The sequence below is a fragment of the Paroedura picta genome, chromosome 9 (genome assembly GCF_049243985.1).
Source record: "Paroedura picta isolate Pp20150507F chromosome 9, Ppicta_v3.0, whole genome shotgun sequence".
Classification (NCBI taxonomy): Eukaryota; Metazoa; Chordata; class Lepidosauria; order Squamata; family Gekkonidae; genus Paroedura; species Paroedura picta.
Window position 1 is genome coordinate 4,878,608 of NC_135377.1, and position 16,139 is coordinate 4,894,746.

The window sequence follows — 16,139 nt, forward strand, 5'->3', positions numbered from 1 at the left end:
AAAAACCTGGCTACAAAATCTCAGCTCCTCCACCACCACCACCTCCTATTATTATTATGGATTCAGGACAGGGCAGCTGCACGCAGATAACCTGATGTGATGGCTTGGGGATGCTTCAGATTGCTGTAGCAAAGGAGGAAACATTTTTTAACCTTGTCCTAAAGAGCCTCTTGTGGCGCAGAGTGGTAAGGCAGCAGACATGCAGTCTGAAGCTTTGCCCATGAGTCTGGGAGTTCAATCCCAGCAGCCGGCTCAAGGTTGACTCAGCCTTCCATCCTTCCGAGGTCAGTAAAATGAGTACCCAGCTTGCTGGGGGGTAAACGGTAAGGACTGGGGAAGGCACTGGCAAACCACCCCGTATTGAGTCTGCCATGAAAACGCTAGAGGGCGTCACGCCAAGGGTCAGACATGGCTCGGTGCTTGCACAGGGGATACCTTTACCTTTTACCTTTAACAGAGCTGGCTGATTATTCGAACGCCTTAATACTAGATTGCAAGATTATTTTCCCTTGGTGTGGAAGGACTAGCCTTGTGTTCAGGGGAAAACCGCATTGGCAAAGGGGTTCCCAGCTAGGTCCCAGTGGGTTGGAGCTTACCATTCTCCTGTCTATGTGAGAGAGGAGGAGGGATCTTGTCCAGTTCCCCTCTTCGTTGTAGGCCCCTGTCCTCCATGACTCTGGCCTGGTCTTTTCATGGGTCGGAAGGGCAGGGCAGGGCAGGGCAGGGCAGGGGAGCCAGTGGAAAGCTTTTAGCATCCACCTTTGAGAAGGATACCTCATCACTGAACCAAAAGAATGGGTGCGTATTTCCTCAGCCATACGGGCACATGGTAGACGGTAGGAAAAGTCTGTTGAGTTGCCCCTTTGTTGTAATCCTCTTGCATGCATATGTAAGTCTGCATAAACCTCCACAAGCTGGGAACCCCAAAAATGTGGGCTTCTCTTATCCCATTTCCCAGGTTGGCATGTACTGTTTCTATAGCAAGGGTGCCCAGTGTGGCGCCCTTGGGAGCCATGGGCCTGCTGACACTTTTTCTGGTGCCGGCCAAGTGATTTTAGAAAGTGGGCGGGGCCAGGTAGGGCTACTGCCCCTTGGAGATTGGATTGGCTGTGCAGATCTTTTGAAAGGCTGCTTTGGCAGTAGCTGCTACCACTGCACAACAACTTCTTTGGGGTGACTGGAGGTAAGCAGTCACTCAGAATTCCAATCAAAAAGGTTGGGGACCCCTGCCTTATAATCCTATGAACATGTCTGAAATGTGTGTAGATTTTGGGGGGGAGCCAACCGGTTGCTTTGAATGTGTGCAGTGTGGGCTAATTAGAAATACAATAATGCATGAGAATTGCCTCGTATCCCAAATGCGTCTCGGGGTTTATGTAAAGGAGATGTTTTCCTCTTTCCCCCTGTGCATCTTCTAGTGCCGAAGGGAGCCACACTTCTGGTCAGAGCAACGGCAGAGATCATCAAGCACTTGCAAAAGCTGTCCAGGTTCATCAGGATACGCTACGCACCATGTACTTTGCTTGACATGATGCGGCGGTGATTTCAGTAACTCGGTTGAGAGTTGGATTCACAGGAGACCAGCTGCACTTAGACCAACAGTTGCCCAAGCTACAGCGACAGCCAGCAAAGAGTAATGCATCTTTATTTTATTAGGGTGTTTTTTTTTTCCATTTGCAAGAAAGCCTTCCGTCCAGAAATTTCAGACTCCATTGAGAATTGCAGACCTGTTCAAAATCCCACCGCTATTAGAAGTGTGGATTTGCCAAATCAAAAGCTGCTTGTCAGGAGAAGGGGAGAAAAACAAAACAAAATAAACCAACCCCACATTTTTCTAACTAAATTAAGAGCTACGATCTCAGGGCTAAAGACAAAACTTTTCATTTAGTTACACTGTTCTCTGTACATTCTTTTTGATTTCTAATCTGGCAGTACCCAGCCAATATTGGGATTAATGGGCTGTGGAAAGTGTTATGAAGTTACTTTTATGCCTGGAAAGAGAACAAAGCACTAATTTGGGTATCACTGAAAACCTTGATTGTTCTGGATGCATTCACAAATATTTTTTTATTATCAAAATGCAAAAAAAGAGGAAAAAAAAGAGGAAAACCTGGTTCGTCCTTGGCGGTCTTTTCAGTGAACAGTCCGTGGGTGGGTCTAAGGGCAAAAGTGTTTTCTGAAGTCTGTCCGTGAATGTCTTTCATTGTGTTATATTCATTGTTTTTTTTTTAATAGAATGAATTATGGAAATATTTCAGGAAGAAGGAGGAGCTTATCTATCTTTTAGGTCCATTGAAAGATTAGCAAAGCGTGCCATTAAAACCATGTTGTTGTTTTTTAAAGAAAAAAAACCCCGTTTGATGATTAATCAGAATTTGTCCTGTAGGACTGTGACACTTAATTTTCCAAAGTTTTTCCTTTAAAAAGAAAAAAAAAGAAAAAAAATACGGGTCTGTGGTGATACAGTACAATCTTTTTCACTGTTATGTTTGAATTAATGTAAAATGTATATGTGTTTCACAGTATTAACATGATAGACTAGATGCTATTTATTTTTATTTACTAAGGAGTGCTCAACATATTTCTGTTAACATATCAAGAATGCTTTAGATTTTAGAAATGCAAAGCTTCTTTTGGGGACACTAGTGATTGGGGGAGGCACAGTTGGCCAACCATAACATGCAAGTTCTCTGTTCCTTTCGCCAGGGGCTTGAGTTGGGAGGCTTTGCCCACATGCCCTTGAAACGAGTAACGGACGTACTGTAGCAGTCCTTGGTGTATGGAGCCTTTTCAAAACCAGGAATATGCAGCTGACTTGTGGCAGAACCAAGAGACTGACATGCTATATCATTTAGCTTGGATCTGGAAGAGCTTGTCCAGATCCGTAGAGTTAACATTTCAGCGGCTGAGATGTGGACACGAAAGCAGAGTTCTTGATTTGTTCAAGCACAAAATAATTTATCGGTGTGACTGTCCAGGACATAGGAGCTGGGAGGAGAGAGATCAGATGTTTACTTGAGGTAGGCGGCGTCTGTCTTGATGCATCGGGTGACTAGAATGGAGGGTTGCCAACCTCTCTGGAGAAGCATTCATTTACATTGAGATCTACTAGCAATTTTTTTTAAAAAACAAGACAAACTTCAGTCTATTTGCACAGGGTTCATATATAAATGATGATTCACATAAACCATTGCACTAACGATGCCAGCAGGAATGCTACAGAGATAACAGACAAAAGGTGGGAAGTTCTTTTGCTAGCCTGATCTTATCAGACTTTTTAAAAGTACTTTTTTTATTCTTTGTTTTTCAATAATCCTTCCTAGATTACTAGGAATTCCCCACCTCCCCCAACCCCTGGCACTGCTATTCCTGCAATCTATTTTTCTACTCAGAAACCACAAAATGGGTTCAGGTTGTGCTAGGTTCAGTGATGCCCGAGGAGGAAAGGGCTCAGACGTTTGCTGTCTACAGAAGTTTAGGGATCTATCCTGCTGTGGTGCTCTCTGCATATAGCAAGCAGTGCCTCGCATTGCCAAATCCATGTGGCTTTTGAGGCAAGACTTGTGTGTGTGTGTGTGTCTTCTGTCTGCCCTTTAAAAAACAGAACAAAAACCTCCCAACAGCTCGATAGGTTTAGGAAAACAAAGATCCAGCCAGGGCCTCTGCCATTGTGTTGTGGAAAGCAGAGCACAGCGTCTCCCACGAGGTGCATGTAGTTCTTTGGTGCACGTTTCTTGCACTTTTCAGCCTAGCACAAGGAGAGATGTTGAAATGGGAAGTTACGTTCAGTTGACAAGCAAGCTAATCCCCCACCCCCAAAACAAATTTCCTGCCTTTGAAGCGATACCCTGATTAGCTGTCTGCCGGGCACTTTGTTCTTTTGTAGCTGCTTGTATCACCTTGAACCTAAATTGGGCAGAAGGAGATGGATGGAAATCTGCCTTGTCTTCCTACTTAGAACTGGGTTGTCAAGTCACAGTCAACACCCTGTTCCGTGGCTACTGTTAATTAGCAGTGAGCTGAAATAGCGGCTGCTGTCTCAAGGTGCTGGTTGGCAGTTGCTAGCCACTTCATTCCCCCCCCCCTCCCCTTTTGTTGAACCCGATGCGTAACTGCGTACCTCTCGCTTTTTAATTAACAGCTAGTACTTGTGAGTCCTGTATGGTCCTCCTCCAAAGAATTAACGTCTTGTCACTGGCAATTTTGTCTGCATATCTTTCTGTGGAAGGGAGATCACATAATTCCCCCCCTCCCCCTTGTCGGTTAGACCACATTTGGGGCAGAAAAGAAAATGCACCTGGTTTTCTCTCTTATATACTCTTAAAATGGCTTTTGCTTTTTTTCCTCGTTACACCCCTGGCAAATCTAGTGCCTAGTTTATTTCAGCATCTTTTGGAAGGGGCATCGGTTGTGATTTCTCTCTCTCTTTTTTTTTATTATTTTTTTGCAACAACTGCCAATGCACTTTGAAAAAAGTAGGGCACTCTGAATATGCACAGGAACTGCTTTTTAATATAACATATGCATAAACCAAAACTTCAAACTGAAACAAAGAACACACCTTACTAAAAAGCTGTTTACCACAGTGGCTCTTGAAAGCACAGGAATATCTCAGGTGAACGATTGCATACACATATTCAAAATACCTTCCTTGAGAACCACGAAGAATAGTTTACAGGACTGAGGTAATATCCAGTATCCTATACTTGGAGAGACTATGAAATCTGGTCCCTTCTCTCTACCAAGTTATACAATCCACTGGGTTCTGTTGCTAGTTTGGGTCATCAGCCCCCCACCCCCCCTTCATAGAGCTGCTTTCTTGTCATTCACAGATCTCTTCTTTTGTGTAGCTGACAGAATGCCACTATGGGTTTTTCACCATCGTGGTATTCTCTTGCTTGCCATAGTTGGCGAAAAATGGGCGCCAACGTTCAGTTGTAGCCAAATAGGGGTTGCAGGTTTTGCAGGACTGTACTTTCTGCACTCCTTTGTCATTACTTCACTTCAAGGGTAAAACTGTGCTACATGCTTACCTATGCCATTGCTGGAGCGGTTTTGCTTGGTGCTTAAATCCATGTAATGTCTTGTAGTGTAAAAGAACCCAGGGGGTGACATCTCACCCTAGTGAATCAACAACCAAACAACCAAATTGCTTTGCCTTTGGCTACACATTGCCAAGTGAGAGAACCTCATTAATGTAGCAAGTTTTGCTTTAGAGGCAAATCCGTGCAAGATTCAAGTCTGAACTTCCTGGTCCATTTGTCCAGTTTTTAAAAACTGGTATTGAGATGCAAAAGAAATGCACCAGATGACTGTTGTGTGGGCTGTTCCTAAGCGCAGTCTGATAAACCAGCAATGAGAACTGAAGCCATTTATTTTTTTAAACAAGCAAAAATTACTATTAATTGGTCTCTTGTGCCTTTCAAACACTCATTCTTGATGCAGAGAATACTGTTGCCTTCTGGAACAGATAAGGAGGCGATTACTGCCCTTTCTTCAGAACCTGTGCACTGCTGACCAGGAGGGAGGCTAGGTATTTGGGAGGGGGAGGGGGGACCACAATGACAGCCATGACTGAATTTGCTCCACTGCTGTGGAGCATTGGCCAAGTTGGATCGAGTCCTCGCACCACCTCCTTTGCTTGGACTGTAAGCACAGATGCAATCAGACCAGCTAATTTCATGACTATTTCTATGCTGAGTTAGTTTGGGATCTGCCCATGCATTTTACTTCTCCATGAGTATTTTTATAACAATAAAAAAAAATCTAGAACTTGATTCGTAAATTTTTTTACAGAATTTATTCCCTGCCTTTCTGCCTTCACCAAGGCCACCAAGGCAAGATAACTCATTGAAACAGAGTCAGTAAAATCATATCTTTAAAACTATCCAAAAAACCAAACACCAGCATCATCAAACAGTTAAAACCTGAGCTAAATCTCATAGAAAAATGTTGAAATGATTAAAATATAGGGAAGGAAAAGGGGGGGGGGGGATCACTGAGTGAACACCAAATGAAATGAAAGTTTTCTTTACTGGCTGGGGGAAGGGACAACTGAGGGGGACAGACCAGTCTCTGTGGGGAGAGCGTTCTGGAGTTCAGGTGCCACCACTGGGTAAGCCCTCTCTTGGGTAGTCTCTGCCTAACCTCAGAAAGCAGGGACACCCAACGCAGAACCTACAAAGACAACTGTAGTGGTTGGGCAGGTTTAGAAGTGAGCACCAGCACCTTGATTTGGGCCCAGAGGCTAATTGGGAGCCAGTACAGGTTGGCCAAGACTGAAGCAATACGGTCCCGATGACCCACAGATCACATCCGAAAGCTTGCCAAGAAGTTTCTCTCTGTGTTGTTCCTCTTGTAAGGATGTCCTTTACAAATTGGGTTGTGGTGTTTTGGACAGGGGAGAACTGAAGTTCCTCACAAACTGCGCACTTTGTTCCTTTTCTGCTTTGCACGTCCATTCCCGATTATGGAGGAGGAGGAGGAGGATTCCCTTGTTAGGCTCCTCCAAGCTTGTGCCTGTGTCTTAAATATAATGCTTGGAAAGGCACCAAGGCAGGCCTGAGCTGTGGAAGTGTCTTAATAGTGCCAAGTCCTTAGGGAGAGGCTTCACGTGTGTCTTGGCCCTTCCTGTTTCCGGGTGTAAGACGAGGGACTAGCAACTGTTGTCCGGATGAAAGTTGGGGAAGGCGCCAGTTTCTATCCTTCACAGAATAGATTGAAAACAATAAAGTTAAAAAAATGTAGAAGGGAAGAAGATTGTACCGGAAGTTGCTCTCAGTAATGTGGGGTTTCCAAGGGAAAAGTGGGCCAGCAAATTTTTCAGTGCCCCCAGTAGAGTGTGATCTGATTTACTGTATTTCTTCCGACTTGTATTCCATGATAATTTTATGTCCCACTAGCAATTCTTGAATGGAGTGCTTGATTGGCGGTGGGGGAGGAGAACAAACAAACATGAAAGTGTCATTCAGGTAGTGCCTTCAGACCACTGAAGAAAAAGGGGGGGGCATAGCACAGCAAGACGAGGATGAAGAAACAAATTGGTGCAGGAAGAAATGAATCCTTCAACATTATGTAGCCCCTTATGAATTTTGCATGGAGCTTCATCAGGGGTGGACTCTTTCCAATTCTTTTGAGCTCTGTTCCTATACATTCAAACAACTGCCAAACTTTATCTGGAAAAACATTTTTTTGGGGGGGGAAAATGGTCATTGTAAGCATTTAATGACAACATCATGTATACTTCCCTCATTGTTACAATTTAAGAATCCCCTCCCCCCCCAAAAAAGGCACTGAAAGCAATTGAAACACTAATTTTAGCACACCTGAAGACCTGTGCACAACGTACTTAGGTTGTAGAGTACTTGGCCTGCACGGTCAAGGAGGTGAATTCATAACTTGACTATTTGAACGTTTGGATTGTTGTGTGTGTTTATGGTTTTGTTTCCCCCCTTCTTTTCAAAGCCCAACATGTCTAAACTCTCTGTCACACAATTCCTGGGGCTCACCATCCGTTAAATATTAGTTACAACTTTGAAATTGCCAACACCGCCTAACGCTTCATTGGCAAAGGCACCCATCTGTTGCTGTTAATTTGTACGGAGCGATTCATCTTTAGGAATGGAAAAGCACCGGAGACCGTTCTGTCTCACTTCTCTGGTAGCTTTGCTAAAATTAGTGCTTTGCCGGCCTGCAGGACAAAACATAGAACCTTGCTCCTTAATACCAGCGGACTCCCCACTATGCACAATTTTGAATTGGGCCATCTGTTCTCAGGAAGGCACTCTTCATAGTCCTGCCCCTCCCCCCCTGCTGAAACAGTTGCACATTTGAATTAAGCATTTTTCCATCTGTGCTTTGGCAAAAAGCCATATTGATACATTTTGGAAGGGGCATTCCTGGACACTGATTTGGGCCAGGCCAACCCTTGGTGTGGAAAACTGCCAGGCGGTTAACTCGGCAAACGACTCCTGTGGCATTACTTCTATATAAGGAATAAATAATACAAGTCAATTTTCTCATCTATAATAATAGTTTTACTTTTGTTTTTTTGCTCTTACCTCTCCTGTTTTTGTTGCTTGTTCTAGATGACACCTTTGCTTTGACTTCTTGTGGCTGAGCTTCCTTAATGGTTGTACCCTTGCTTGACAACTTGCTTCTAAAAGCAACCAGGCAATTGTTTCTCTTTTGGGGGCAGAATTGGGCAGGGGAGCTCTAGCAGGATGTAATTGCACTGAATCTATAAACTTTTTTTTTTTTTACTGTAAAGTACTTCCTGTTTGCATCTGCTGTAGCTGTTAGGATAATACTGTACATAGCATAGGGAGGACTGGTCTACATTCACTGGTGGATTTCTAGGGGTAGGACCTATTTTACAGTATTAAAGACATGAGCTGAATTGGTTTCTGCATTTTTTCCATGTGTGTGTCACTAGTGACTCTTTAGCTGGGGCAGAGGGGGCGGGGTTGTGTTGTTTTGCTTTAAGTATTTTGGGGAAGTGCACCTATTTCTACCCTATCGTTTCTTCTCTGCCCTCCACAAGCTGAACTTTGCCTTCAAATTATCATTCCCCTATGCCCCTCGCATCCCTGGTGCAATCAGCTAAATGAGGCTGTGCCCAAACTGTGTAAGTAGTGCCAGTGGTAAGAATTGGGTAGAGACCCTCTGTAGTGGCTTTGGCTTTGATCCTTAACAGGATTTGTGGGCGCAGCCACACTGTTGAGGTGACCGTGTGAGATCATCCGTCTGCTGACAGGTGGACAAAAGGCAGTTGCTGTTTTGTGCTGCTGTACTTCACCCTGTCTCCCTGGCACTAGTGTAATGGGGGAAACAGTTCCCAGATTCCTCCCTGAAATCTCCATCCACATGGAGTTCTCCAGGGCACAAATACAACCTGTTAGTCACGTACAATTTTTGGGCAGAGGAGCCAATGTGTCTGCCCTGTCCGGTGCTCTTCTTAGACCCCCTCCTTCAACACCAACTGTTCTATCATGCTGAACCTGGCATTATGAAATGTTTGTTTGGTGTGGCTTGTGCCCTGTGACATGCCAGTTAAATTTCTGCTTTCTTCTTTCATATTTATGCCTGAAGTATTAAAAATGAATGTAATGGCTTGGCCAGACAGCGGCAGAGCACTCTTCAGTTAGCAAGCAGATAGTGTTAGAAGACTACCTCCTACATTCTTTGAAAGAGATTAGGGTTGTTTTGTTTTTGTTTTTGTTTTTAATTCTAAAATGCTGTCAACATTTCTCCACGTAGCCAAATTTCACCAAAGGAATTTCTAAGATCCTTTGGCTTCTGGGCTGAGAAGGCAAGTGCCATACAGATTTTCTTTAACATGTCCTTGTGCAAAAGAAGCAGGTCTGCATGGACTCCCCAAGTAGCTCTCTTGTGCATTTTATCAGAATTCAAGCAAGTGGCTTTGGCAAGTTTGGCGCATTCACATTCTTCTTTAGGCTTGAGCATTTACGACTGGCGGTCAGTTTTATGTCCCCCCCCCCGCCATGTTGGTGTTTCTAAGTAAGATTCCCCCCCCACCACCACCATGAATTAGTCATGTGTATGCTGGGTGGGAGGGGTTGGGGGATGGTTTTGGCCAGGATCCAGAAAGCTATCAAATAATTGGGCGTGCCCAGGAGATATTTTTGTTTTTTAAAAACTATTCCCCCACTGAATAGTAGGCCCTCAAACTGATTTTGAATTTTTCCTTGGCTTTAATAGAGGGTTGCCAGGGGGAAGAAGGAGTTGGGGTGGGGGTGGGGGCAACAACTACAAATCCAAATAAAGTGTGTGGCTTTTTGGGATCCAGGCCAAACATATGTTATTTGAAAACATTTTATAACATGAAATCTGTAATCCTTTTGAACTGAAGGTGACATGAAGGTGCTTTAAATTTATTTGACTTTAAGATTTTAAAAATTATGCATTTAAGATAAAAAATTATGCATTTAAGATAGTATTTAGGTATTTTTTCTTGAGACTTTAACCTCAAAGATGCTATTTTCCCCCTTTGCCTGTCAATTATATAAACTCTAAATGTGCAAAAAAGCCCCAGCTGAATTATGTTTTTGTGAGTGTTTTTGTGTCATTGTGTAAGGACTGTGTTACATCCGAGCTCTTGAAATGAGTGCAAATATAACTTAGGGTGCTTCTTTAAAAAAAATCTCAAGCTGGACTGTAGAAAACCGTCTTTTGATCATCACTTTCTTTTGATGGCTGAATGCATCGTGCTTCCATATTTATTCTTAACAATATTACTTTCGAGGTCACTCTCTTTATATATTCACAGGGCTGTTTCCCGCCAATCACTTACTGTGACACCAGAGTTGTTGGTCGGGTCCATTTGGGGCTCACCAAGTGGTCATAATTGCTTGGATGTATAGTAGTGAAACAAGGTGTATGTTGCTGGTGGTTTGCTGGTGGTTAATAATTTCTACTATCCCTTGCTCATTGTGTGTATGGGGGAGATCAGGCGCATGAGTGAAATATCCCGTTAGGAGTCTAATGTATTTCACATAAATGCAAAGATCTAGAGCATGGGTGGTCAAACTGCAGCCCTCCAGATGTCCATGGACTACCATTCCATGAGCCCCTGCCAGCGTTCGCTGGCAGGGGCTCCTGGGAATGGTAGTCCATGGACATCTGGAGGGCCGCAGTTTGACTACCCCTGATCTAGAGGGCTATTTTCAAAAGCCCACCCTGGAGCTCTGGCCCTGACCAGCAGGCCCTGCAAGGACACATTGTCACAGGCTTCTCAAATGGCCTTGAGTTGCAAAAGCAGATTACCAAGTGACACAGGAGGGGTTGTTTGAGGAATGCAGCCCTTAAAGTCCCTTGGAGGTGTGGAAGTGAAGAGAAATATTCAGGCATGACAACTAGTTGCAGGTTGCCTGCCTAGATACATCAAATAAGCTCCCGTTGAGAATTTAGTGTTCAATCTTACATGGCTTGCGTTAGCAGTGGAATCCTACCCCCCCCCCCCCCCCCGTGTTCTGGACTTGATTTTATTAGGCGTTGGGGCAGTATGAGTATGTATCCCCAAGAGCGGTTCCTGATTTTGCAAGCAGTGGTGTTGAGGGGGGCCCATATTGTGTCTGCACTGGTCCAGAAATAGTATTTCTTTGTTGTGTTTGCATGTGGCTTAAGTCTGGGGGAAAGGGGCTGCTGTTTTGAGTGTCAGGAACGATGGCTTTCCTTGTCCTTTGTTTCCAGTTCCTAAAGGCTGAGAGCAGGAAGGTTTCCCAGGGCTTTTTTTTTTTCACAAGAAGGGCCTCTTTAGTGTGTCACGAGACAGAAAATCTGCTGAAATTTGCATGAGAGGCCACCACCGTCAAACAGGCAAACCTGCATGACGTAGTACGTTACAACCCAACAGGCTGCCTCTGTTCATTTTTTTTTTTAGTGTCAGAGCCTCCTAAAGGTCATAAGAATGTAGTTAAAGTAGAGCTTTCACTCTTTGAATCGTGTTACCCCCCCCCACCCCCTTAGTGGAGCTAGATGGTTGCTGAGGGACTGCAAGTATGGAACATCACGCATTGTGATTCTACCTTCAAAAGAGGAGAACAAGGCTGCTATTGCTCTCGTGAATGAATAAAACATAGCCGAGAAATTAAGCTGACATCCCCTTTGTCTTTTGGGAGGTCTCCAGATTCAGGCAGCTTGCTCTCTAGAGACTTTTTTCTAGTACCCAGCGAAGCAAAACAGGAACAATGCATGCAAGGATTACTTATCTTTCCCTGTCTTGTTGATTGTTTTGTTAAAATCATAATCATAGGAAGAAATGCAACTCATGGGGAAAGAATTTGGGCCTGGTGCCCGGCTTTTAAAAACGAAGACTACCTCTGACTATGATAAGTTGGTAAGATTGTGGGCACCTTTTAGGTTAGGTTATTTTCTTTTGTTTTTTGTCTCTTTTGTAAATCAGATCCCAGGTTTTGGATTGTGAAGACTTAATACACTGTGCTGTTCCTTTCCCCTCTCTCTTTCCTACAGAATCTATAATGACATTACCGTATTTTCCTTTGGATGTGAATCCCGAGGCTTCTTTCCTTCTGTGTAGTGTAGAAGGCACAGGGTTAACCTTGGAGTCTTCTTGATCACTCTGTAGGGCTGTTTCATACTTCTTTAGAAATGGGTGTGCCGGGGGTTGGTCTCTGAGTGGACGTGGAGTGACAGATCTGGCTTTGCCATTGCATCTTACATGAAATGGCCTTGAAATTCCATGTGCTTCAGGTTCTAAGACCCCCAGGGCCTATGGATGAAATTGATTGTTCCATAATAGTTCAAGCCAGGGGTAGGTGCACGTACACTAAAATGGAATAGGAAGGACCGGGATGCTATGTAGGATCAGAGTTCATAGCTGGGAACACTTTAGATTTAGCTGCCATTTCCTGGGAGTTTTTGAACCAGTTACCCCCCCCCCCCCCCTCCCAGGCCATTGTTACCTGGGAACATTGGTCTTGTACATACTTTCCCCCTTGTTATTAAAAAAAAGAGATTTGGAAACAATATGTTGGTCATCTTTTTTGGGGGGGGGAATGCTTATTTAATGGAGCAGAAGAGAGCAGGGAACGGCCTTATTTCAAGTGGTACTAAGTGTAAAATACATTTTTAACTAGTTTACCCGTTTTTCATCCTTTGTATTATAAGATTCAGGGCATCAGGCCACTGCAGAATGATGTGCTGGAGCCTGAAAATGTGTCCCACTAATGATGGTGCTTCCCTGTGGCACACGGAGTCCTCTCCTTACACAGAAGAGAGCACTACTAGCAGGGGGAATCTCCTGTGTGAGGAGACTTCTCTTTTTGCCTGAGAAAAGCACTGATGTTGGTGGGTCAGACCTGTGACCTCCCCACCCTGTCCTCCTATACATTTCACACTACTGGGAGGGGGGGGAATGCAATTTTACTTCCACCTGATCACAAACTTACCATTTCATTATAGAGACTGTATATTTCACTACAAATTCATTCATCTAAACAAAGCCGTACTTACGAGAGTCAGCATTGAAGCCGTATGTTGTATCCAGATCATGTCGTTATATGCTTGCTTAATGTGACATGGTGATACTAGTTTAACTTAAGCCTTAACAAATTTATTGAATTTGTCCACAAGCAGAATATGCAAAAATATAGTACAATTAACTCTTTTTCCATGAAGGCACATGAGTTGTCGCTGTTGTTTTTAATTGAATGGCTCTATCCTTAAATACACATTTAAGTTTTTGAGATTACTTTGTATCTTCCAAGGGTCTCGTCCTCCTACCCTAATTTTACAAATTGTACATTGTAGGGTTGGATTCAGCCAACTTTTCTGTGGTTTCAAAAGGGAGGAGTAGGAGGTCCTCAGGGACTGTGGGACCTACATGGAGAAAATCCATAGTGGGACTATAATAAGGAGGGCAATTTGATGAGATTGAGCAAAAAGCTGGTTGGATCCCACCCATGGAAACTGGCTACAGGATACAGCCATTTGATTGAATCAAACAGCAATGTGTGTGGGGAAATTTTGTAATATATAATTTGATTTATTTTTTTAAAGGGCTAGGGGATTACTGTACCTCTTCATTTATTTCCCCCGAATGAAATGTAGTGTGAAAGAGAAATCTATTTCTAAGCTTATACATTCATTGAAAAACTCTTTATCAAAATAGTGATTCCCCCTCCCCCCTCCTCCTTTTGACTGACATTGAATCCTTCTGTCTCCAGGATTAATTAGAAGGGAAGGCAAAGTGTTGGGGGCCCAGCTATCTTTCCAGTTTGGATCTACCTCAGACCAAGCAGTTGGGTGCTAATTTATTCAAATTATCAATGAGATTGTCCAAAGTGACCAAATGGTATGTGATTACTTGTCATCTGAAGACAAGGACATTGGGGGGTAAGGTAGGGGAAAATGTATTTGAGTTTGTGCCTTTTTTGTGTTTTGAGTCCCAATGCATAGCAAAAGCAAACCATCCTACCCTACACAGGAAATAAACCCTTTTAATAGCGAAATGGAAAACTGTGTGTTCAGTTTATTTTGGGAAGAAAAATATTTTATTGTATTAAATGATTTAAAAAAATGTACAGCATAATGGAATGCTTGCAACATGGAGATGTTTTTAAAATTTAGAAATCTTCTCAAATAAATCCCAAACTATTCTATGCATACATCTCTATGGCCATGCACCATTCTCTGCAGAGCATTCCAAATTGTATAAAACCCAGGGCTGAGTATGCTTCAGTTTGCAAACAGAGCTTTTGGGGTGGCCTGTTCCATTTGTTGCAGCTGGGGGAGGGACATATCCAGGCAAATGGCCCTGTTCCCACTGTTTAAATAGTAAAGCTCTCTTGGACAGGGTAGTTCTGTGAGAGGTTCTCCATGTGTGGGGCCACACATGTATTCAACTCTGTGCATTGAAGGAACAGGCTGAAGATGCGTATATATGCAGTTAAGAATACACCAGAATTTGTGGCTGTGCATTTATGCATGCTACCTAGGAAGAGGGTATGTGCATATGTCAGGTAAGGGAATTAAAAGGTCAAATTAACTTTTCTGCATGTTTTTGTATAACAGTTTGAATACCCTTTTTACTATGAGAGACTTTTTTTACTTAAACCTTTTTTTGGAGACTGAGTTCTAATAAACTATTGTTTTTAGAAGCCTGAAAAAAAAAAGACTTTATAAACCATAACCAATACAGCATGGGAAACCTTCCCTGTAAAAATGATATTTAGTTTTAATATTGAAAAAAAAAAATAACAGTACCGACATTCCTAAATGGCAGGATCTAAGCTATGCCCTAATGGAGTTTTGCTGCAGAGAGACTCAGTCAACAGGAAAACAAACAAACAAAAAAACAGAACAAAAAAAAAATGAAAACAAGTGTGTTTTACAAAAGCTGCCCTGATGGGTCTATAAGGAAAGCTATATTTTATTAAAAAAAAGAGTAACCATCCTTTAATATGCTGCATATAAAATGATCAGCATTTTGCACTTTGTCAGTAAATGTCCTGTAAATTGGCTTATGGTAAAGAGTATAACAAAAAAATAATAATTTTTTTTTAAATGTACCATAGTACTTTGGGCAGAAGGTGAGAAGACTTACAGGTACCTCAAGATTGAAACAAGAGCCTGAAAATGCTGCATTTTGTTCCTTTTATTTCATAGATCATTTTGTTCAGCTTTCATTAGTTTTATTCTGTCATTACCGGCTACCTGGCTTTTTATTTGTATTTGTACTTTGTACTCCTGAAGAATTGAAGGAGAGTTGGTCTCCCTTCACGTAGGTTAGATACTCTTATCCTTTTACTGGTGTTTAATTCAGTAGTTGATATCAAAGTCTGCCCTGCATTGTAAAGTAGAAGATGTAGTGATTTTTTTTAATTGCAATGTAGATTTTGAAAAATAAAAAAGGGATACCAAGGTTGTAAAACAAACAATAGATGTTCTCTCTTGTCTTGACTTGCCTGCCTGGCCATTCTTGAACATAGCAAAGATCAGGGATAGTGCTTTTTATTCTGTTTGCCAAACAAAGAGAAAGGTCTACTCTTTGGCTCTGTAACAATTCTGTAGTGACCAAGGAATAAGCTAACAAATAATCAATAACAGAAATCTAAACAGAAGCCTGAGCCAAGACTGTTATATCATCTCCCAAGCAGAAATAATCTTAGATCCAGTTTCCCTCAGAATAACATTTACAGTCCCCAAATATAACAGGGATGGAGTCTGTTTTCCCCCTGGAGGATCAGACAGAAACTCTTACAAGATGCTTCAAAAGACTGTGAAATTCAACATTTATTGTCCTGTTTTATGCTTTGGTGATTCCTCTTTCCATGTTTGTTTTACAGCTTGCTAGGTGAAAATACTTTGCACTACTTCTGCAATAAATTCATGACAAACTAACTTTTTACTTTTGTTTCGGTTTCTTGTGTATGTGTGTGCGTGCGGGTGCGTGTGTATATATATTATAAACTAATACTAAAGATCTAGTGTAGTGTGTTCTTTTTTTTTACCTCCATACCATAAGTTCTGTAACAAGCTCAAAAATGCTGTAAATCTTGACAAAAATGATGTGAATGATATTTTATAAAGTTATTTTGTATGGTGTCAGTTTTGTTTTTGCCTCATAGTATGTCAATAAATTACTCATATTTACAAGT

The 16,139-nt window shown here is 42.4% G+C and overlaps 1 protein-coding gene across 3 annotated transcripts in view; it reads left to right on the forward strand.

The window, feature by feature from the left end:
- Positions 1–16,137, forward strand: part of AGO2 (argonaute RISC catalytic component 2) — a 53,933-nt gene extending 37,796 nt beyond the window's left edge. For all 3 annotated transcript variants that reach the window (XM_077351416.1, XM_077351417.1, XM_077351418.1), the window contains exon 19: positions 1,419–16,137. In XM_077351416.1, the coding sequence (XP_077207531.1) occupies positions 1,419–1,527 (109 nt within the window). In that variant the 3' untranslated portion in view covers positions 1,528–16,137. The remainder of the gene's footprint in view (positions 1–1,418) is intronic.
- Positions 16,138–16,139: the final 2 nt, after the last annotated feature.